General features: G+C 49.4%; 1 protein-coding gene across 5 annotated transcripts in view; it reads left to right on the top strand.

Annotated features, from left to right (window-relative positions):
- Nucleotides 1-8,721: 8,721 nt before the first annotated feature.
- ASAP3 (ArfGAP with SH3 domain, ankyrin repeat and PH domain 3) overlaps nt 8,722-22,262 on the top strand; it is a 47,813-nt gene continuing 34,272 nt past the window's right edge. Inside the window, exons 1-2 of one of the 5 annotated variants that reach the window (XM_067723580.1) lie at nt 8,803-8,914; nt 9,495-9,650. In XM_067723580.1, the coding sequence (XP_067579681.1) occupies nt 9,522-9,650 (129 nt within the window). In that variant the 5' untranslated portion in view covers nt 8,803-8,914; nt 9,495-9,521. Of the gene's footprint in view, nt 8,766-8,802; nt 8,915-8,965; nt 9,112-9,404; nt 9,651-22,262 lie in introns of those variants that run through there. The other 4 variants (XM_067723596.1, XM_067723588.1, XM_067723606.1 and 1 more) reach the window with 4 other exon arrangements.

The following is a 22,262-nucleotide window of genomic DNA, read 5'->3' as shown; positions in this document are numbered from 1 at the left end:
CTCCAGTGAGGAAGTTGGTGAAGAAAACTTGGACTTAGTTATCCACCCCGGCTTGAATCTGCTTTCATCTAGGCCGGGAGATAGACGCGCAGGCACTGGACACCGGTTTATAGCCACATTCCCTGTGTTTGTCCCCTGGTTCCATCACTTGAGTACTGATCACCTTGGGTAAGTTCCTTACTGCTCCTATCTTAGTTTCCTATTCTACAAAATGGGGATAATAACAGTACCTACCTATGAGAGCATTCTATGTGTTATTGTATGTAATGGGCTTAGAAAAGTACCTACACTGAGTAAATCTGGTAACTGATATCATTATCATTATTATTATTATATTTATTTATTTATTTGCGGTACGCGGGCCTCTCACCGTCGTGGCCTCTCCCGTTGCGGAGCACAGGCTCCGGACATGCAGGCTCAGCGGCCATGGCTCACGGGCCTAGCCGCTCCGCGGCATGTAGGATCCTCCAGGACCGGGGCACGAACCCGTGTCCCCTGCATCGGCAGGCGGACCCCCAACCACTGCGCCACCAGGGAAGCCCCATTATTTTCATTTTTCTTTCATATCCTGGGAAACCCACCCCATCTCAAGCACCCTTCTCAGAAACAATGGTGGTGCTGGTCTGTGCAGATGGATTCACATACATACCCTTTTTTTTAATATATAAATTTATTTATTTTACTTATTTATTTTTGGCTGCATTGGGTCTTCGTTGCTGCGCACGGGCTTTCTCTAGTTGCAGCGAGCAGGGGCTACTCTTCGTTGTGGTGTACAGGCTTCTCATTGCAGTAGCTTCTCTGTTGTGGAGCACGGGATCTAGGCGTGTGGGCTTCAGTAGTTGTGGCAAGTGGTCTCAGTAGTTGTGGCGCACAAGCTTAGTTCCTCCGCAGCATGTGGGATCTTCCCAGACCAGGGCTCGAACCCGTGTCCCCTGCATTGGCAGGCGGATTCTTGACCACTGCGCCACCAGGGAAGCCCACGTACATACCCTTTTAATATGAATATTTTTATGTGTTCACCAAATATCTCCTTAGGAATTTTAAAACTCTTATGGGTTTGTGAACCCTTTGGGACTCTGATGACAACTACAGATCTTTGTATATCTGATCAGTCCACACCTTTCTCTGCAAATTGCCCCTATAGGTGCCCTGTAGTCTATATGGCGTAGGCAGCTCCCACAGCTCCCAGGGAGCCTGGCCCACCCTAGTGGACACTCAGTGTTACTGTGCCCAGCCTTCCAGCTGGGCAGGCTGTGCACTGCTTCCCTCTAGGGGGCGCCATGATGTAGACTGCAATTCACAGTCAAGTGTGCAGCGGGGAGGCTTGGGAGCTTCTTCTGAGGCAGGCTGGGGCCATCCAACTCTCTCTCAAGGGAATGTAAGAGTTGAGATTCTGAGATTAGTCTCTGCTGGCGGCTTGAACTGAGGATATGCAAACAAAGACCATTTGGCCCTGAAGAGTAGCTTCCTTTGGCTCTTGGGTACTTTCCAGTTCCTGGGGGATCTTTGGGTAGAAAACATCTTGTGCAACTTGAGGCCACAGGGTCATATAGCTCTCATTCTAGCGAAGGGTAGATAGGGGTGGGTCTTCATACACAGGGAGTGAGGGGGAAGCAAGGAAACAAAGTGAGACATGATGAGGAGGCACAGGGGTACCAAAGGGAAGGGCACCAAACCATCTCAGGGCATCAGGGGAGGCTTTCTGAGGCAGTGACATCTGTGACATCTGAGTTATGAGAATGAATAGGAGGTCAGCAGGCAAAGAAGCTGGGAAAGTAATGCAGGCAGAAGGAACAGGCTGTGCATGAGAAGAGAGGTAGCCTCAGGAACTGGACTGAGGTTGGTTTTCTTCTCCTGAGAGAGGATTGGAGAGGCAGATGGGGCTAGGTGGGGAAGGGGCTTGTGGCCACGCAAAGGAGCATGGGCTCGATCCTAAGGGGGAGGTAGAGCCCCTCTTTGTATCCACTTCCCTTGGCAGTCCTCATTTTCACTTCTTCTGGTCTCTGCTCATCTCGTCCATGACATGAAACATGAGCTCTCCACTCCCTGGAGGTGAGCCTAGAACCCACCACCAGAAGGTAGATTATGCATCAGTGGATGAAGCAGGGAATTTTTAAAAAGTAAATTTATTTATATATTTTATTTTATTTATTTGGCTGCATTGGGTCTTCGTTGCTGCGTGCAGGCTTTCTCTAGTTGCGGCGAGCGGGGGCCACGCTTCGTTGCAGTGTGCAGGCTTCTCATTGCGGTGTCTTCTCTTGTTGCGGAGCACAGGTTCTAGGAGCGTGGGCTTCAGTAGTTGTGGCACGTGGGCTCAGTAGTTGTGGCACGTGAGCTCTAGAGTGCAGGCTCAGTAGTTGTGGTGCACAGGCTTAGTTGCTCCACGGCGTGTGGGATCTTCCCAGATGAGGGCTCGAACCCGTGTCCCCTGCATTGGCAGGCGGATTCTTAACCACTGTGCCACCAGGGAAGTCCCTGAAGCAGGGATTTTGACCGCAAATAAGCCTGGATTCTAAACCTGCCCCTGCCACTCACTGGGCATGTAACTTTGGGCATCAGTAAAATGGGGGTTAATAACACCTACTCGATTGATCAAATATTTATTGCATGCCTCCTATGGACCAGACATGCAGTGGACAATAACTAACACATATTGAGCTAAGACACATACTGTATGCCAGGCACTACTGCTAAATCCTGAACATCCATTATCTCACTTAATCATTTCTATAACCCTTTGAGGGAGGCACCATTATTCCCCCATTTTGCAGATGAGGAAACTGAGGCTCACAGAGATTAAGTTATTTACCCAAGGTTGATGGCAAAGCCAGGATTCAAACCCAGGCAGTCTGGCTCCAAAGCCTAGGCACATAACCTGGTTCCCCAGAAAGCCCTAATCAGGACAAAGAAGCTCCTACTCTCACAGAACTTACATTCTAATGGAGGGAGCAAACAATAAACCAATAAGAAAAGCAGCATGTGAAAAGGTACAAGTATTAAAAGGTGCTCAATAGGGAAAAATAGAGCAGGGTGTGATCGAGAGTGTGCAGAAGAGGCAGGAGATTGCAGTTTTAAACAGGATGGTCAGGTGGTAACAGGTGAGCTAAGACTTGAAAAAAAGAGAGGGAGTTGGCCATGTGGATATCCAGGGGAAGAGCATTCTAGGCAGGAGGAGCAGCCAGTGCAAAGGTCCTGAGGCAGGAGTGTGCCTAGTGCATTCAAGGAACAAGGACGTCAGTGTGACTGGAACAGAGGTGGAGAACATGGGGAAGAGTGGATGAGGTCAGAGAGTGACAGATTATATAGGGCTTGCAGGCCATGCAAGGACTTGGCTTTTAGTCTGGGTGAAATGAGGAGCCATTAGAGGGTTTTGAGGTGTAAAACTACATAATCTGACATGACATATTTCTAATTTTTATTTATTTATTTAATTTTTGGCTGCCTTGGGTCTTCGTTGCTGTGCGCGGAGTTTCTCTAGTTGCAGCGAGCAGAGGCTACTCTTCTTTGCGGTGCACGGGCTTCTCATTGTGGTGGCTTCTCTTGTTGCGGAGCATGGGTTCTAGGTGCACAGGCTTCAGTAGTTGTGGCGCATGGGGTCTAGAGCGCAGGCTCAGTAGTTGTGGCACACGGGCTTAGTTGCTCCACGGCATGTGGGATCTTCCCCAACCATGGCTCAAACCCATGTCCCCTGCGTTGGCAGGTGGAGTCTTAACCACAGCGCCACCAGGGAAGCCGCTGACATGACATTTCAAAGGCTCACTTGCTGCTCTGTTGAGAATAGCCTGTAGAGGAGCAAAGGGTGGAAGCAGAGAGACCAATCAGAAGGCACCCAAAGGAATGCAGGCAAGAGACGATGTGGCTTGGATCAGTGATGTGGGGTGGTGGATTCTGAATCTATTTGGGGGAAGAGCCAACAGATCTCCTGATGTGGGAAAAGAGGTTTGGGAAGGGAAATCAGGAGCTCAGCTTTGAACATATTAAGTTCAAGATGCACTATTAGATTTCCCGGTGGGAGTGTCAAGGAGGTGGTGGGATATGGGAATCTGGAGTTCAGGGGAGAGGTCCAGGCTGGAGTTATAAGTTTGGGAATCATCAGGATCTAAATGGTATTTAAAGTCATGGGACTGGATGAGATCATCAAGGGAGTGAGCATGGAGGTAGGGGGGTAGAAGACCAAGGACTGGGTCCTTAGTGTTAAGAAATCACAAAGTACAGGAAGAACCAGGAAGGGAGATCAAGAAGGAGGCATCAGTGAGGGAGGAAGAAAATCAAAATAGTGTGGTGTCCTGGGGGCCAAGTGAAGAAAGTGTAGCATGGAGGAAGCTGCTGGGAGGCCATGCGTGGTGAGAACTGAGCAGTGATTATTGGGTCCAGGACCGTGGTGGTCTCTGGTGACCTTGATGAAAGCAGTTTCAGTGGTTAGTGGGAGCAAAAGCCTGATCAGTGGTAGTTTAAGAGAATATCAGAGTACGGGCATGGCCTCCTTCCTAAACTCCTACTGCTCTGCCCACTGGCTCCTTGGAGCTGCCTCCAGGGCCACTCTGAGTTCATTTCTCACCCTCCCTGCTGCTCAGTCCCAGCAACATCCTGGATTCTCCTCTTGACAGATGGCAGTTTGCCCATGACCCAAAATCAAGCACAATAATCCAATGATGCTGGTGAACAGTTGTCCAAGCAGCTGCTCCAGACTCTATACTACTGGTTGCAGGCAGAAATAAAGAGAAGCTATCTTAAGAGGTTCTATTTTAAAAGTTATGAAGCAGGGCTTCCCTGGAGGCGCAGTGGTTAAGAATCCATCTGCCAATGCAGGGGACACAGATTCAAGCCCTGGTCCGGGAAGATCCCACATGCCCTGGAGCAACTAAGCCCATGCACCACAACTACTGAGCCCGCGTGCCACAACTACTGAAGCCCGCGTGCCTAGAGCCCGTGCTCCGCAACAAGAGAAGCCACTGCAATGAGAAGCCACGCACCGCAACGAAGAGTAGCCCCCGCTCGCCACAAGTAGAGAAAGCCCGCGAACAGCAATGAAGACCCAACACGGCCAAAAATAAATTAATTAAATAAATAAATTTTAAAAAATAATAATAAAAATAAATAAATGTTATGAAGCTAAAAGAGAGTATTTGCATTAGGTACATCAAACACTGGGATTCTTACTTTTTTTTTTTTTTTTTTTTTGCGGTACGCGGGCCTCTCACTGTTGTGGCCTCTGCCGTTGCGGAGCACAGGCTCCGGACGCGCAGGCTCAGCGGTCATTCCTCACGGGCCCAGCCGCTGCCACACTGATGGGAACAGACTTTTCTGTACTGTTTTATTCTTTGCTCATTCTGTCCCAACTCCCTCAGATCCTTCAGGGCTCAGCTCAGGTGCCGTTCTTCTCTGAAGCCGCCCCATCTGCCCTGAGCCAGACAGGGAAAGGACTCTTTTCCCCGCCCCACCCCTAATTCCCTAATACCTCGTTAAGGGCATTTATAATTCGCATTGTATGATTATTTGGGTACAAGTTCCCTGAGAACTGCTCCATACCTGGCCCACCTTTGTATCCAAAGCCTCCCCACTTGGCATTTTCCACTCAGGAATACACCTAGAACTGCTTGATAAACGTTTATTGAGTGAACAAGTGAATTCCAGGGAGCTGGATTTGCACTGGCTGGTCCAGGGACCTAGAAACAGCAATTTTATAAGTAGTGTGTCTCAAATTCTTTCCTTGAAATAGCCTTAGTAAAGTGAGTGTTTATGTAGGATGGTCTGGGGAAATACCTAGAAGCAACTGAAATTTCCTTGAAGGCACATGTTTTCTCTAAAAATTCCTAAAAATTTTGCAACCTACCCTGATATAGCTCTGGGTTTATCTTATTTCCAAATAATAGTGTAATTTACTTACCATTTATTATTCAGTTTCTCCCAGAAGTCTTGAAATAAAAATTATGCTTCAGAAATTGGCCCACCCTCAGCAGTATGTGTCTCTTGGTTTGAGTATTTGATAAAGGATTTGACATTGCAGAAGTTGCTTTACAAAACAGTAATAATTTGTTAGCCTGCAAGATATTATGATAGTATTCTGCCTCTGGTTGGTGGCATGTTTTAATTCTAGGAGAGAATATATGGAACATGTATATCTACTTATAAGAGGCAATATTTTCTAGTTAGGTAGCATAGTTTGGTGCTCAATAATAAAACAAAAGATTTGGAGTCATGCAGACTTTGGTTGAAATCTTGGTTATATTTTCATTCTGACTTTATACAAATTAACCCCTCTAAGCCTTGGTTTTCCCACCTATAACACAGAGGTGGGAAGAATAATGTTCCCCGACTCCTTGGGTTGTTGTGGATATTGAGTGAGCTATTGCTTGTATAGCCCTTGGCACTGTGACTAGTACATAGTAAGTGCTCAATAAATAAATAAGTGGGCCAGAGACCCAGACCAGCAAACAGGTGATTACAGTTCTCAGTGAGAAGTGCTGGGGCAGGGGATACCGGGTCCTGTGGGAGTTCCAAGAAGGACATTGGGGAAGGAATGTCCTTCCTGGAGGAATTGACATCTAATTTGAGCAGTTGAAAGGAGGTCAGGGAGTATTATGGGCAGAAGGAAGAATAATGAGAGAGCTTGGCTCATGGCAGGAAAGGAGGGGTGAGAGGTAAGGAAGAAAATGAAAACGGCAGGAGCAAAAGATCATGCAGGACCAGGTAGCCATGAAAAAAGTTTGTCTTTCATCCAGAGAGCAATGGGGGCCATTGAAGAGTTCTAACCAGGGGAGCAACAGATCAGATATGCAAGACTGGGCACAGAGAGACTGGTGAGGAGGTAAGAGATAGTGTGGCCTGGACTGGGGTTGGCCAGGAGCTGGAGAAGGTGGCTATATCTGTGAGACATTCAGGAGGTAGTGATAATGATTGAGTGTAAGTTGGTGGAAGGAGTTGGGGAGGATGATCCTCAGGGAGTGCACAGTGGTGCCTTCCACCAAGACAGGGACAGAGAGAAGGAGCTGGGACCAGAAGGGAGGTACAAGATGCCCAGTTTGGTTTTGGACATATAGACTGTCTGTGAGATAGTCACATGAAACCATCCTATAAATGGTTGGATACATAGATCTTCAGCCTTGGAAAATGTGGTAGGCTCAGTAATGGCCCGCAAAGATACCCAGGTCCTAATCCCTGGAACCTGTAAATGTTATCTTATATGGCAAAAGGAATTTTGCAGATGTGATTAATTTAAGGTTCCTGAGATGGGGAGATTATCCTGGATCATCTGGGTGGGCCAAAAATGTAACCATAAATGTGCTTATAAATTGGAGATCAAGGGAGATTTGACCACAGAAAAGAAGGTAATATGACCCAGAAGCAAGATGCCCTTTAAGATGGAGGAACTTGGCCACAGGCCAAAGAATGCAAGGAATGCAGTTCTAGAAGCTGGAAAAGGTGAGGAAACAGATGCTCCCCTAGAGAATTTGGAGGGAGCGTGGCCCTGCTGATACCTTGACTTCAGTCCAGTGAAACTCACTTCAGACTTCTGACCTCCAGGATTGTAAGAGAATAAATATGTGTCGTTTTAAGCCACCAAGTTTGCATTAATTTGTTACAGAGGAGTCGAATACAGGAGACATCAACACCAATGGTGTAAAGAGAGCTGGTGGAGTTGGATGAAGGTGTTCAGGAAGCCTGAGTAGAGTGAGAAGAGCAGAGGGTCCAGCATTTAAGATACACGCAGAGGAAGTGCACCTCAGAAAGGGCCCTAAGAAGGAGCAGTCAGAGAGGAGGAGGACCACCGAAGAAAATGGTCCTTTTTCAAAAAATGAAATTACTGTTTGCAGTAGTTCGGGCTGAAAACAGGCTAGAGTGGGTTGCAGAGTGACTGAGGGGTGAACCAGAGTTGTATTTCACAGCCTATTGGTCTTGTCTCCTCCACCAGACTGTACACATTTTTTCCAACTTTGAATTCTATTCCACAAATAGTATAAATTCATTACCAAAATGTTAGGATAGACAGATTAGCTAAAAGAAGAAATTACTCATAACATCCTCAGCTGGAAATATTTTAGTGTATATCTTTTCAGTTTTTGGTTTTTTTTTTTCACGCAAACTACATAATCCTCTCAGTCACTTAGTGGGGTGAAATACCATTAGGCCATTTCAAGAGGTGGAAAATTCAGGCTTAGAGAAGCAAGCAATTTACTCAGCTTGTACACAGCTGGTCAACAGCAGCACCGGGATGCGGACTTAGACCTATCTGACTCCAAAGCCAATGTTCTTCACCACAGTGCTTCCCTGATATTTTCCAGAGGACTTCAGGCTCCTGAACTAAATCTAAGTGGATTTTTACCCTGAACACCATCCCTCATCCACCCAAATATATAGGTGGTTCCCAAGAGGCAGAAGATAGTGGGTGGGGAGGAGTGGCAATCTTTAGCCCGGTGGGGTTGGTGAGCCATGTTGAGGAGTGAAATGCAGGAGACTGAGCCCAGGAAGAATGAAGGTGTGGGTGAGAAGGCCGGATAAGAGGGAGCCAGTTCCTGAGCGCCTATTGGGTACACGCACGTGTAAGGTTCCCTCCTCGTAACATCACAACCAAGTGAGCATTAGACTTGCCATTTTTCAGAGAAGAAAACTGAGGTTCCAAGACGGGATGTAATTTTCCCCAAATCACACAGCTATCCGAGGCGCCGAGCCACAAAGACCCTGGAGGCGGGGCACACTATTTAGGGGAGGAGCGAAGGGGCGGTTGGGCGGCCCTGGCTGCACGCAGAGCAGAGGCCGAGAGCGGGGTATGCGGAGCAAGGGAGGGGTGGGGCGACTCGGGGCGGAGCGGGGCACCGAGATCCTCCCCGCCACCACCCCGGGCTTGGGAGAGAGACGAGGGGTTGTGTGAGGGTGAAGCTCAAGGGGTGAGGTCATGAGGACTGGGAACTAATGGGTAGGAGAGGGAAACGCAAGGCGCATTAAGGAGGGATGCGGAGATAGGGCACCGAGGCTTTGGGAGGCAGGGTGACTTCGGAGGCGTGGGAGCGGGACAAAGGGGCAGAGCCGTGGACGCGCCGAGAGAGAGGCAGCTTTAAGAAAGGGAGGCCAAAGGACCCTGCAGAGAGGCATGGGGCGGGGCCGCGGAACCGGGTGAGGGGCCGAGGGCGGGGAAGTGAGCCAGGGGCGGAGCTCTCTGGAGATGGGAGGCCAGAGGGCTGGGCCGAGGAGCCGGGCGAGGGGCCAGGGGCGGGACTCTCAGGACTGGGAGGCCCGCGAGGGCCGGGGGACGGGCGGTCCAGGCTAAGGTGGGGAGCGAGACTGGAAGGCCGTGGGCGGGGCCGAGAAGCGGGTGGAGTGGGAAAGGTCTGGGCTCCCAGGACGAGAGGGGACGCGGCTGTGCGGAGCAAAGGCGGTCGGGGGCGGGGCGGCGCGGAGGGGGCGGGGCGGCGCGGAGGCCAGGACGGCGCCCGCGGCGGGCTGGGAGGCCGGCACAGAGCACTGCGGCGAGCGACCCCCGGGCCCCACTCCGGCAGCCCCGGCGCCCCGACCACGCGCCCGCCATGCCCGAGCAGCTCAGCGTCGCAGAGTTCCTGGCCGTCACTGCAGAGGACCTCAGCTCCCCGGCCGGGGCTGCCGCCTTCGCCGCCAAGATGCCCCGGTGCCGCGGGGCAGCACTGGCGCGGGAGGAGGTGAGGGGGCCGAGGCGGGAGGGGTCTGGGGTCTCGGCAGGGCTTCGCCTTGACCTTTACAGGCGTGACCGGAACTGCGATGGCCCTCCTTACCGCGCCCCAGAAACCTTCCCCCTCCCTAGAGCTGTGAGAACAGAGTGCATCTCAAACATCTGCGTCCTCACCGTCGAGTGTTTGGGGGAGGGCCCGAGGGACCATTCGGGGGTCCTCGAGGTCACCTCGACGACAGACTTCACAGGTCGAGCGACATACCCCCAGTGCTCTTCGTGACCTGCCGCGCCGTCGCTTGTGGGTTTGCTCAGCGCCTCACTGAATCTGTTTGGGTTTTCATCTTTGGAGCCCCACAAGTTCGTCCCCCAAGTCACTCCCCTTCTGCGAAGCAGACCTTCCAGCCTCAGTCCTGAACTTAACTTCTCCCTGTGAGCAGTGAGGCGCCCTCCCCCAGACTGCTGGTTCTGAGATTTGGCCGGTGTTTGTGGAATGAATGCGAATGAGAAGGCGCCAGGAGCCGGGGTTCACCTTGGCCAGGCTGTTCACAAGTTTACACTCTCCTTCCCCTCCCCTCTCCTCTTTGTCTTTTCCAGAAATGCATCCCAGGCCTTTTCTCTGGCCCTTGCAGGCTGCCCCACCCCGTTCCCCTGCTCATTGGAGTTAGTTCCTTTTCTTCACACCCGCTGCACTTTCCCCGGCCTCCTCTGCAGGAATATTCTAGGGCAGACACCCTGAGGCTTTGGGCCAAAGGAGAATAATGTGTTTTTGCAGCTCCCTTTCAGAAGATGCCCTGAATTGGGGTGGCATTTTGGACCTCAACAGCAGCTCTCACCTTCCATCCTTCTCCATAAGAATATTGAGCACCTACTGTGTGGTAGATACAAAGATTTATAGTTCATAATACCCTGGGCCAATGTCTTGGGAAATCTCTTCTTCTCCTCCTCTCCGCAGCAGTCTGAACCCCCATCCGACAGTCTGTGTGTATCACTTGGTAAGGGTGATAGAGGACTGTGGAAAGATCACCCACTTTGGGGAAGGCAGACCTGTGTTCAAATTTTGGCTCTGCAGTTTGCCAGCCGTGTGAGCTTGGGCACGTGACCTGATCTGTTTGTGCCCCACTTTTGGCATCTATAAAATGGGGATAATGTTTACCTCACAGGACTGTGGTATTACATGAGGCCATGTATGTAAGGCATGCATTTTGATTAGTGGAATGATTATGGGGTTAATTGACAGACCTCTTTAGATAGGGACTGGGTCTCTTTTGTCCTCATTTCTCTCACAGAGCCTAGCCTAGTGCTTTGCATATAGTGGGGTTACATGTTTTAATTGAAATAAGAAGCTTTGGCTTCCTTCCTTGGGCAGAGCCAGTAGCTTACAGTCCACCGCCTATGAATGTAGATTGTATTTTACTGGAGGCTCATGGGGAAACTGCCTCAGAGCCTCATCCTGAGGAGAGAGAGCTTCCTGAGGTTTGTCTTCACCTTGTGACCTGGAAGAGGTCAGTACGATCAGCATCCTTAGGGCTTTCACAGTTCACACTCTTCTCTGGGTTGTTCATTAAAATGTTAGAGCAGGATCAGGAGAAAGGGCTGTACTATGAACCCTTCTCCAGGGACAGAAATGCCCATTTATGCCCATGCATCTGGCCTTGCCTGGCTTCGTGTGTGTAAGCACTTGTGCGTGCCTGGGGGAGAGAGCCCTTAGGATGGATCTGGAGGCCACAGCAGACTCCCGTCAGGGCTCAGCTTTACCCCAGGTGAGGCCAGACAAAACCCAGTCTCCTTTGCCTTTGGGACTTTAGTTTGGTGCGCGCAAAGGTTCATTTTTGCAATAGAAAGGTTTCTGACACCCAAATACAGTTTTTCTCTTCAGCATTTCAATGCCTCAAAAGTTAGAATCTGACCTTTGGATTGGACTTTCCAGAGGTTTCCTGTTTGGCTTTGCATTTGTGTTTATATTTACATGTAGTTTGATGCTGTCATTACCCCGATCTCAGTTCTGGGCATGACTAACCCCCAGGCTTGAAGCTCCATTTGGCAGAATCAAAATTTGACTGATTCTCAAAGCAAGTGTTCCAGTCCCAGCTGGTTTCCTGGGAGTTAACTAGGGACTCTGTCCTGGGACTTGAAGTCTTTTTTTGCAGTCCTGCTAGGAAGGACCCTGGGCAGGTTACAGGAAGCTAGAATGTCAGTGCTGAGGGACCCTTTAAGATAGAGATCACCTAGGAACTCTCTCATTTAAGATGGGAAAACTGATGTCCAGAGAGTGCTACAGACTTATCTAAGCTCCCACAGCTGGGTAGTGGAAGAACTGGCATTTCTACCCAAATGTTCTAACCCCTGGTCCTATTCTCTTTCCTTCTAAAGTCCCAATGTAATTTCTCTGAACCTTAGTTATTTCACCCTTAAAATTTCACCCTATTTTACCTTCCTTGCTTACCTCTCTGGGTTGTTAAATGTTTTTTGTTTTTAATTAAAAGCTGCTCAAATGTGAGGGAGTATTAAGACAGATGATCATTCTGTCAACCGTTATCTTCCTGTCCTGGGCCCTTTTACATCCATCATCTCATTGATATTCACAATAACACAGGTGAAAATGAGCCCAGGGAAGTTAAGGCAGTTGCATTGTGCCACATAGTGTCTTTGTCTGACTTTAAGGCCTGTGCTATGTCAGTTCTCCATGCCATTTCTCTGCTAAGCACCAAGGACATAAAGATGCTGCTCAGCTTTGCTGGCTGGTTGAGGAGATGTAGCCTGTCTTAGCGAGATAAGTGGAACCCCAGGAGTCTGTCCAGGGTATACAGAGAAGGTATGGTTAGTGCTATAAGAGACCAGTGGAGCAAGGGAGAGAGAGAGAGCAGTGAGGACTGGTGCAGTCAGGGAGAGCTTCCTGGAGGAGGTGACACTTCCAGATAGGTCTTGAAGGATGCAAGAACTCCATTAAGTGGAGAGGACAAGTGAGTGAATTTGGAGACAGATGGGAAGAAAGCATATTCAGGAACCAAGTAAGCCACTGTGACAGTGCTGAGAATTCATGCTATATCATGTGTCTCAAACTACTAGTGAACTTAAATCTCCCAGTGGGTCTTGGATGAAGCAGTCCACCACAAACAGGGGATCTTCAAAGGCTTGTGTTTTATATATATTTTTTGAGATTTAATGAAGTTTTAATTGAACAAAAGACATACTGATTTTTAATTAAAAATTTAAAATACATAACAGAAAAGACTAAAGTCACCTCTGACCATGTCTCACGATTCCTGTACTCTCCCCAGAGGTAACTGCTATGGAAATGTGCATGCTTCCCAATATCTGTCCTCAGAGAAAATGTATTATCAATAAAGGGGTGGTGGTTAAGAGGAATGTTTGCCTAAGTCGGTACCATGTCTTATAATGCATAGTTTTAAGTTTCATTGGAGTCAAATTTATCTTTTCCTTTGTGACTTTAGTGTTTTTGAATCTTATTTTAGAAAGGATTTCATTCTTAATTCTTAATATTCTTGTGAATTTTCCATTCTGCTTCATCATGTGTTGATGTTTGTTTTACCAAAATAATAACATTTTTATTTTGCAAAAAATAATAAAAATTATGTAATCTTAGAGATTTTTTTTGTCTGCAAGAAACAGAAACCCTCTAAAGCTTATGTTGAAGGGAAATTTGTTTTAAGGATCTAGAGGTGCCTCATGGGACTGAAGAACAGTAGTTCAAAGTAGACCTTACCCGGGCCTCACCAGGGCCTCATTTGAATCTGGGAAATCATCAGGAACAAAGGCAGCTGCTTCCTCATTCCCGCTGTCTCTTGCCTCTTGTTTCTTTCTGCACAGCTAAACAGTGCTTTTGCTCACTTGTCATCACACAGGCCCCAAAGGGTATCACACAGTCTTCTGGGGAAGTCAGGCATCTTCAGCCCCCACATTCACGTGACCTCACTGGTCCAGCATCTAAAGGCAACCAAGCCAGTCTCGCGTCCAAGTTCCTGGCAGAGAGGTTGATGGCCCAGCCCAGCTTCTGGATTGGTTCCAGAAGCTGGGTCCCCACCCCTGGTTTCATCAGCAGAGGTCATGGAGGGATCGACTCAGGCAGGGAAACATGGCCACAGAGACCTACATTGTGGGAGGGGATACGTCTTGGAGAAAAGGAGCAGGGCCTGGAAAGTCCCCACCCGCACCCCCATGTGTCCATGGCCATTTCTCTTCATTTGGCACAATCTAGGCTCCAGGGAGAGGCACTGTGTTCATCCTGTTTTGTGGCTCTGGTTATTCAGGTGTAAAGGAACCCCAGTTTGGAAAGCTCAGATGTAGTGGAATTAAAAAGATGGATTGGAGAGCTCAGGGGGTACAGCATGACTTGGAGGGCCTTGAATGTCATTTAGGCATTTGGGCTTTTTGCTGGACAGTGGAAACCAGTGTAGACCATGTTATCTAAGGAATGGATGAGGCCGGCCCTGCCGAGGGACACAGTGGCCAGCATCATGCATGGGAACTGCTCCGTGCCAGGCCCTGTATTAGGCACTGGGTAGACACATTGCTTGTTAAAGAGACGCAGTCCCTGCTCTACCGAGCTTACAGTCTTCTGGGGAAGACAGGCAGTAAACAGGTAAACAAACAAGTTAGCAATTGCACGTGTAATAAATGTCATGAAGGCTCATTCTCCCTGTCCAGGCCTGTCTTGAGGTTTGGTCCTGGGTCCTCATCTCTTGGCATGCTAGCCTCTCTCCCCAGGCAATCTCATCCACACCCATGGGTTCAGTCCTCTTCCATCTTCAGGTGACTCACACATTTGTACCTTTAGCCCAGACCCTCATGTCCAACTGCTCACTCAGCTGTTTCATTTGGACATCTCAATGTGTCCAAAGCCACATTCATGACTTCCCCCCCAGGCTGGCCATTCTGGTGTTCCCTTCTCAGAAAGTGGTCCCTCCCTCTCTTCTGGTAAGCAAGCCAGAAGCTCCACATGCACCCTTCCTCACCAAGGCTCATCAATTTTACCTTCTAAACATCTCTGCCGTCCATCTACTTCTCTACATCACTACCCTAGTCCACATCACCGTCACCTCTCCCCTGGAACACTGCACTGGCCTCCTAACTTGTCTTTCCACATTTACTCTATAGCTCAGTTCTCCCTAATAGCACCGTGTGTCTCTCTCCTTTGCAGCACACATCCTAGATAAATTTTACATTTATTTGCATAATTACTTTATTAAAATCTGATTTCTCACTAGATTTTGACTTCCATGAGAAAATAACCTATCTCACCATTTTATCCCTAGTATTTACCACAGCACCATAGTAGGAGCTCGGAAAATATCAATGGGAGTAACAAATAAAGAAAAGAAGAAACCTGAATATAGAGAGAATAATAATAGAGAGAATAATGGTGTGAGGGTGCTCCAGTTGGAGGGCACATCTTAGGCAAAGGCCCTGAGTCAGTAAAGAACCTAAAGTATTTGTGACACTGAAAGGAGGCCAGAGGAGCAGAAGCATAGCGATGGCAAATGGAAGAGTGACAACAGATGAGTTTGGGAAGGTAGGCTGGAGCCAGATCATATTCAAGTTTGTAGGCCCTGGTGGCAAGTTTGGATTTTATTTATTTTGCAGGCAAGCAACATGATCCAATTTATATTTTAGGACAGTCATATCAGCTGCTGTGTGGAGACGAGATTGGAGGGGGCAGGAGAGGACCCAAGGAGGCTGTTGGCAGTTGTCCATGGAAGAGACGATGGTGCTGTGGGTAGGGCCGTGGTTGGTGGAGAAGTGGACAGATTCTAGAAGTATTTTATAAGTAGTAGCATCAAGATTTGATGATGGAGTGCATGTGGGGAGTGGTCGAGAATGGTTCCCAAATTCCTAATGGAAGAATGCCATTGCCCCTTCCTAGGAAGGGGAAATCTGGGAGAGGAACAGGTTTGGAGGAGAGTCAAGAATTCTGTTTTCACATCTTACAGGTCTTTGAGACATACAAGTGGAGAAGTCAAGAAGACATTTAGATATATGTTTGGAGGTCAGAGGAGTGGGTGGACTGGAGATACACATTTGAGGGTTGTCAGCATTGAGATAGTGGGTTTCAAACTCGGATCTGTGTAAGAATCACCTGGCATCATTCCCAGAGAGTCCAATTCAGTAGCTGTTTCTTACTTAGGCTTCTTATTGCAAGTAACAGAAACCAACCTGAGCCGATTTAGACAGAAGAGGAGTTCACTGAAAGGGAATATTCAGTAGTTCACAGGATTTCTGGGAAGCTAGAGAACTGGGGTGAGGCAGCAGGGGGGATCTCAGCCAAAATCGCTCCACTGAGCCAGTCTGGCGAGGACACTGCTGCCTCGCACTAAATGCCACAGCATATACCACCGCTGTCCCCTGGGGACTGGGCACCTTCACAGCTGTTGCCATCAGTATAAGAATGATCTTCCACTCTCTCTGCTCCTGATTCAAAGTCTGTAGTGAGTGCCTCTGATTGGCCAAGGCTAGCTCATACTTACCTGTACCCTAGCTGCAAAGGAGTCTGGAAAAGCATGAATTTGATCTCGTCAGCTTTTGTAGGAGGCAAGCTCTGCTGAGACATGTGCAGCAAGTAGTTTCCCAGATGTAGGAGAGAGGTTCAGATACCAGTCTGGCAAAAATGACAAATGTCTGGGACTTCCATGGTGGCACAGTGGTTAAGAACCTGCCTGTCAATGCAGGGGACACGGGTTCAAGCCCCGGTCCGGGAAGATCCCACATGCTGCGGAGCAACTAAGCCCGTGCGCCACAACTACTGAGCCTGTGCTCTAGAGCCTGCAAGCCACAACTACTGAAGCCTGTGCGCCTAGAAGCCGTGCTCCGCAACAAGAAAAGCCACCACAATGAGAAGCCCACGCACCGCAACGAAGAGTAGTCCCTGCTCACCGCAACTAGAGAAGCCCACGTTCAACAACGAAGACCCAATGCAGCCAAAGATAAATAATTAATTTATAATTAATTATAAATTAATTGTTATTTAATTAATAATAATTAATTAATTTTTAAAAACAACAAATGTCCTTGGCGGGTTCACCAGCCTGCAGGAGGGTGTCCGGGAATCTGCATCTTAACCAGCACCCCCAAGAGTTGCTCATGCAGGTGGTCCATGAACCACATAATGCGTATAGTGCATTAGCTGGTTTTAAAGAAGTGGAGTGGATAAAATCACCCAAGGAAAGGAATGAAGAGGACCTGGGCCCAAGCTCTGGGGAGCTCAGGATCGAGAGATTAGGATGGGAAGAGTAGTTAATGAAGGAGACTGAGAAGGAGCTGCCAATGAGGAAGGAAGGAAATCAAGAGAGGACCGTGCCTCAGAAGCCAGGGGAGGAATGTTTCGATGAGGGAGCCATGCTCAGCTCTTTTTTTTTTTTTTGCAGTACACGGGCCTCTCACTGTTGTGGCCCCTCCCGTTGCGGAGCACAGGCTCCGGACGCGCAGGCTCAGCGGCCATGGCTCACGGGCCCAGCCGCTCCACAGCATGTGGGATCTCCCCGGATCGGGGCACGAACCCGTGTCCCTTGCATCGGCAGGCGGACTCTCAACCACTGTGCCACCAGGGAAGACCCACGCTCAGCTTTGTCGGATGCTGCCTAGATGCCCAGAGGTCACATAAGAAAATGACAGAGACACGACCCCTGACATCGGCAACACCGAGGTCCTTGATGACCTTGAGAACTGATTTAGGGAAAGAAACAAACAAACTAGATTTAATGCTATTTTCCCTTCCACACTGGCCTGGACTGGATTTGAGGAGGAGGCAGGTAAGAATTATTCCTGAGAAGGGAAGTAGAGACATGGGATGGTGGCCAGGGACCTGGGCCAAGAGGGTTTTCCAGGCCAGACTTAGAACCCAGCTCCATCTGAGCCCAGCCTCTTCCCACTCCAGGCTGCCTCTGCACAAGGACACAGGGTCCTCCTGGAGTGTCAGCCTCAAGCCCAGTCTCACAAAGGTTCCTCACCTCCCCAAATGGCCGTCTTTGAGCCCGACTTCCTTGCCTGGTATTCAGCTGTTGCTGGCCACCGAGGTGGCATATTTGTGGACAGAAACTGGAGCTTTAGGCCAGAGCAGAAGGTAAGTGCTTTCCTCAAAAGCAATTCGGTAGTATAGTCCTCAGACATCTTTGCTAGAAAGTCCCTTTGATGGGCCCAGAGTACATGAAGGCAATGAAGCCCACGGAGGCACAATGAGATCTCCAAAGTCTGGGGCAGGGCCCTGGGCCCCCTTTGTCCTGGGAACTTTGTGAGTGGGTATCACTGGGGTCAGAGAGTGGGTCTCATTGTGCAGGGTACAGGAGGCTGAGCTGGGAACAGCTGCTAAAGGTTTTCTAACTGGGCTGGGTTTTGACCGAGCTTTTAAGAACTTCAGGTGCTGTTGGCTCCATGCAGACCTACAAATCAGAATCTCCCAGGGGTGAGGCCTGGGCAAGGGAACAGTTAGAAAGTTCCCAGGCAACTCTGATGAGTATTCAGAGGGAAAACTATTGTGGTGAGCTATTGCATGCCCCCTTAAGGTTAGTTATTCATTAAACGCTATTTATTGAACACCTGCTATGTATGAAGGCGAGATGGTGGGTTCTGAGGGGATGGAGATGACAGGACAAGGTCCCCATCTGGGAAGAAAGACTCGTGCCCATGAAAAGATGATTGACAGCCCACAGCATAGAGGGGGGTGGCTGAGATCTGTGGAGACTGTCCCGTAAGTGAAGTCAGGCAGACCTGGGTTTGAATTCCTATTGGTTGTGTGACCTCGGGCACATGACTTGAATTATCTGAACCTCGGTTTCCCCATCTGCAAATCAGGGTGATAATCACTATCTTATGAGGTTGTTTGAGGGAATTACATGTAAAGCATCTAGTATCTACCTGGCGCATAACAGATACTTCATTTTTTTTAATTCCCTTTTACTAAACACACAGGTACACCTGCATATAGGATGGTTAAATAGATTAGGAACCACAGAGAAAAGGGGAAGATAATTGCAACAGGGATGAGGTAATCACTGTGAGTAAACACTAAAATTGTGCAGTCCTGGCACCAGAGCAAAAAGAGAAATCTGTGTACCTTGTGGGTGTCCGGGAATGAATAGCTGAGCCTAGGTCTGGACAAGGCAGGTTCTCCCCTCTGCTCTGCCCTTTGCTCTCTCCTCTCTCCCATCCATTCATTTCTTCATCAAACATTCGTTGAGAGCCTACCCCATTCTCAGTCTTGGCTACACATTACAATCCCCTGGGTTGCTTTTAGGTAGATTTTTTTTTAAATAGAGATAAAATTCATATTACATAAAATGTACCATTTTAAAGTGTACAGTGCGGCAGTCTTTATTCACAGTATTGTGCAATGATTACCACTAATACTAGAACATTTCCATCGGCCCAAAACGAAATACTGTGCTCATTAGAAGTCACTCCCGGGCTTCCCTGGTGGCACAGTGGTTGAGAGTCCGCCTGCCAATGCAGGGGACACGGGTTCGTGCCCCGGTCCGGGAGGATCCCACATGCCGCGGAGCGGCTGGGCCCGTGAGCCATGGCCGCTGAGCCTGTGCGTCCGGAGCCTAAGCTCCGCAACGGGAGAGGCCACAACAGTGAGAGGCCCGCGTACTGCAAAAAAAAAAAAAGAAAGAAAAAAAAAAAGAAGTCACTCCCCACTGTCACTCCCCCAGCCTCTGGCAACTTTCAGTCTCTATGGATTTGCCTATACTGGACATTTCATGTCAGTGGAATCCTACAATATGTGGACTTTTGTGTCTGGCTTCTTTCAGTTAGCATAATGTTTTCAAGTTTCTTCCATATCGTCTGGATTGCTTTTAAAGCAATAAAAATAGGAATAGCAAACACACTAGGCAGTGTTGTAGGCATTTCCCATATACATTTTAACTCATGTAATCCCCATCAAAGGCACAGAGAGATGAAATAACCCAGTAAACAGGATTGCCAAAGAACATACAGGATGTGCATGCAAGGTATGGGACATGCTTATACTAAAAATTATTCATTGATTAACTGAAATTCAAATATAACTGCATGTCCTGTATTTATTTTTGATAAATTGGGCAACTCTGCTAGCAGTAAGTGGCAGAGCCAGGATTTGGACCTGGGCAGTTCAAAGCACACTTGAGTGCCTTACCCTCACTCCTCTTCTTCCTCCCCAGGGACCCTGACTTAACAGGTCTGAAGTGAGGCTCTGGAACCCTTACTTTTTTAAGCACCCCTGGTAATTCCCCTGGCTGCCTGGGGATGTGTCGCAGGGCCTGGGAATACAGAGATGTCTGCTGGGCAGGGTGGCTATCATGCAGCCCTCCCTGTATACCTGGCACTGGGCTAGGTACTTAAATGCCCGATCGCATTCAGTCTCATGAGATAAGTGCTATTATTATCCCATTTGACAGATGCGAAAATGGAGGCTCAGAGAAACTAAGTCACTTGCCCCAGGTCACACAACTAAGAGTATTAGAAGTAGAATTTGGACCACAGAACAGTGTGATGTCCTGAATTCTTAACCCCTGCTGCCTTTTCTGTGTTCCCACAGGGCCTTGCTAGTATCTATTCATTAATTACTCACTCATTCATTCCACAAACATTTACTGCTACTCATGTGCCAGGCCCTGTGCTGGGTGCTGTGGCTATAAAGGCAAATGAGCCAATCCTTGCCCTTTTAGCATTTTCAGCGCCATAGAGAGTCAGACATGGTAAATAAGGGCCACGAATGCTCTGATAGAAGGCTGTAGTGGGCACAGGGTGGCATAAAGTTAGTTTTGTTGTGATGGGGAGGGGGTGCCCTGTAAGCTGAGAAGGGAAAGGTGGAGTGTTTACTAGGCAGAATGGGAAAAAGGGTTTCCGGGCAGAGGTCTAGCAGCTGGAAACAGCGTGGCACATTGAGGAAACTGCAGAGTTGGGGAGGACTGGGGTTTAAGGCAGCGGTCCCCAACCTGTTTGGCACCAGAGACCGGTTTTGTGGAAGACAGTTTTTCCATGGACGGGGGGGATGGTTCAGGCAGTAATGCGAGCGACGCGACGGGGAGCGGCAGATGAAGCTTCGCTGGCTCTCCCGCCGCCCACCTCCTGCTGTGCGGCCCAGTTCCTAACAGGCCGAGGACCGGTACTGGTCTGCAGCCCAGGGAGTTGGGGACCCCTGGTTTAAGGGATTCATGGTGACTATCGAGTTGGGGCAGGGAGGGATTCATCCAGGCCAACAAGGAAACCCAGAGGATGGGTGGCGTGGGGCCCTCTGCTGCTGTGTCCAGGAGGGCAGGCTGGTTCTCCCCAGGGTTGGGTGGAATTCAGGGCTTGGGGCCAGGGGTCAGATGGGAATCTTCACCGATCCTCCTGCAGAGTTCTTGGTCTCTTAGCTCATCACCGCCGAGCAGTCTCCCGAGGAAAATCCCAGCCAGGAAACTTGGGGTTTGTGGAGGCCTCAGCACACGCAGAGGGTGCGGCTCCCTTCCTGCAACCCCTCTTCCTCCCTGCTTCCCACCATGCTGCGAGGGGCAGCTGCTGAGGCTGAGCTGGCAGGGCTGGCCGGGTTCCCGGGCTGGGGAGACGGCTTCAGGGGCCCAACTGAAGGGGCGCACAGCCCGCCACAGGCTCCAGCAGCGCAGGAAGGAAAACAGCGAGAGACTGAGGGATCCTGAAATAATAAATGTCAGAGCTGGCAGGAGCCTTCCACGTCACCGCCCAACCCCTCGTTCCAGACAGGGAGTCGGCCCAGGGAGGGAAGGAGACTGCTCAAGGTCACGCCAGGGGCCAGGGCCAACCCGGGGTGGCCCCAGGTCCTGCTGCAGGCCTTGCAGTGTAGCTCCTCCTGACTGTCCCAGCCTGGACTCTTGGGGGCTGGGACTGGGGGCTTATCCAGATGAAAACCCTTTGGAGACTTTTGCTCCTGCTGGTGTCTGAGGTTGGGGCAGTCTTGCAGGATATGATTAACCCCGCCTCTGAGTCCCAGAGCTTTGACCTGGAAGGGTCATGTCTGTCAACTCTGAATTGTATAGGTGGGGAAACGGAGGCACAGGCGGAGGAAGGAACTTGCTCAGAGGGATACAGAGGGCCTAATGGCAGAGGCAAGCCTAAAATTCAGTGCCTCCCCTCCCTTCCCCCAAAGTGTTTCTGCATTGCTTCTGAAGATGCCTGACTTCCACCGTCAGAAAAAATATGACCTAATTTAATCTTCACAGTGATCCTTACAGAGATAAGTGGGGCTCAGAGAGGTGTGATAGTGAGAGAAGGCTCTGGAGGCAGAGGGCTCTACACTTCCTAGAGCTACTGACATGCCCCTGAGCCGGTTGCCTCGCCTCCCCCAGCCTCGGTTTTCTCATCTGTAAAATGGGGAAGATATTAACTACCTCACAGGAATAAACAAGGTAACAAAAATAAAACGAGCACTTAGCAAGTGGGGTGGCGATTGGATTCATGTAATCAGATCAGCCTGGGAGCTTGGAATCCGAATGTCTCCTGTTGGCTATCTGCTTTGAGCTGGGCTGGGCTGTGCTCTTCGTCACCCAGTCGAGCCTGGGGTTCAGGGCTGCACCCCCTTTCTCCCACTTGGCCTGGGTCTGCAGATGAGCCCCAGAGTCAGTCTTTCTGCCACAAGAATTTTTTTGGCCACACCACACAGCTGGCAGGATCT

The sequence above is a fragment of the Pseudorca crassidens genome, chromosome 2, assembly GCF_039906515.1.
Source record: "Pseudorca crassidens isolate mPseCra1 chromosome 2, mPseCra1.hap1, whole genome shotgun sequence".
Taxonomy (NCBI): domain Eukaryota; kingdom Metazoa; phylum Chordata; class Mammalia; order Artiodactyla; family Delphinidae; genus Pseudorca; species Pseudorca crassidens.
The sequence above is the reverse complement of the archived record's forward strand: the minus strand, read 5'-3'. Positions and strand labels throughout refer to the sequence as shown.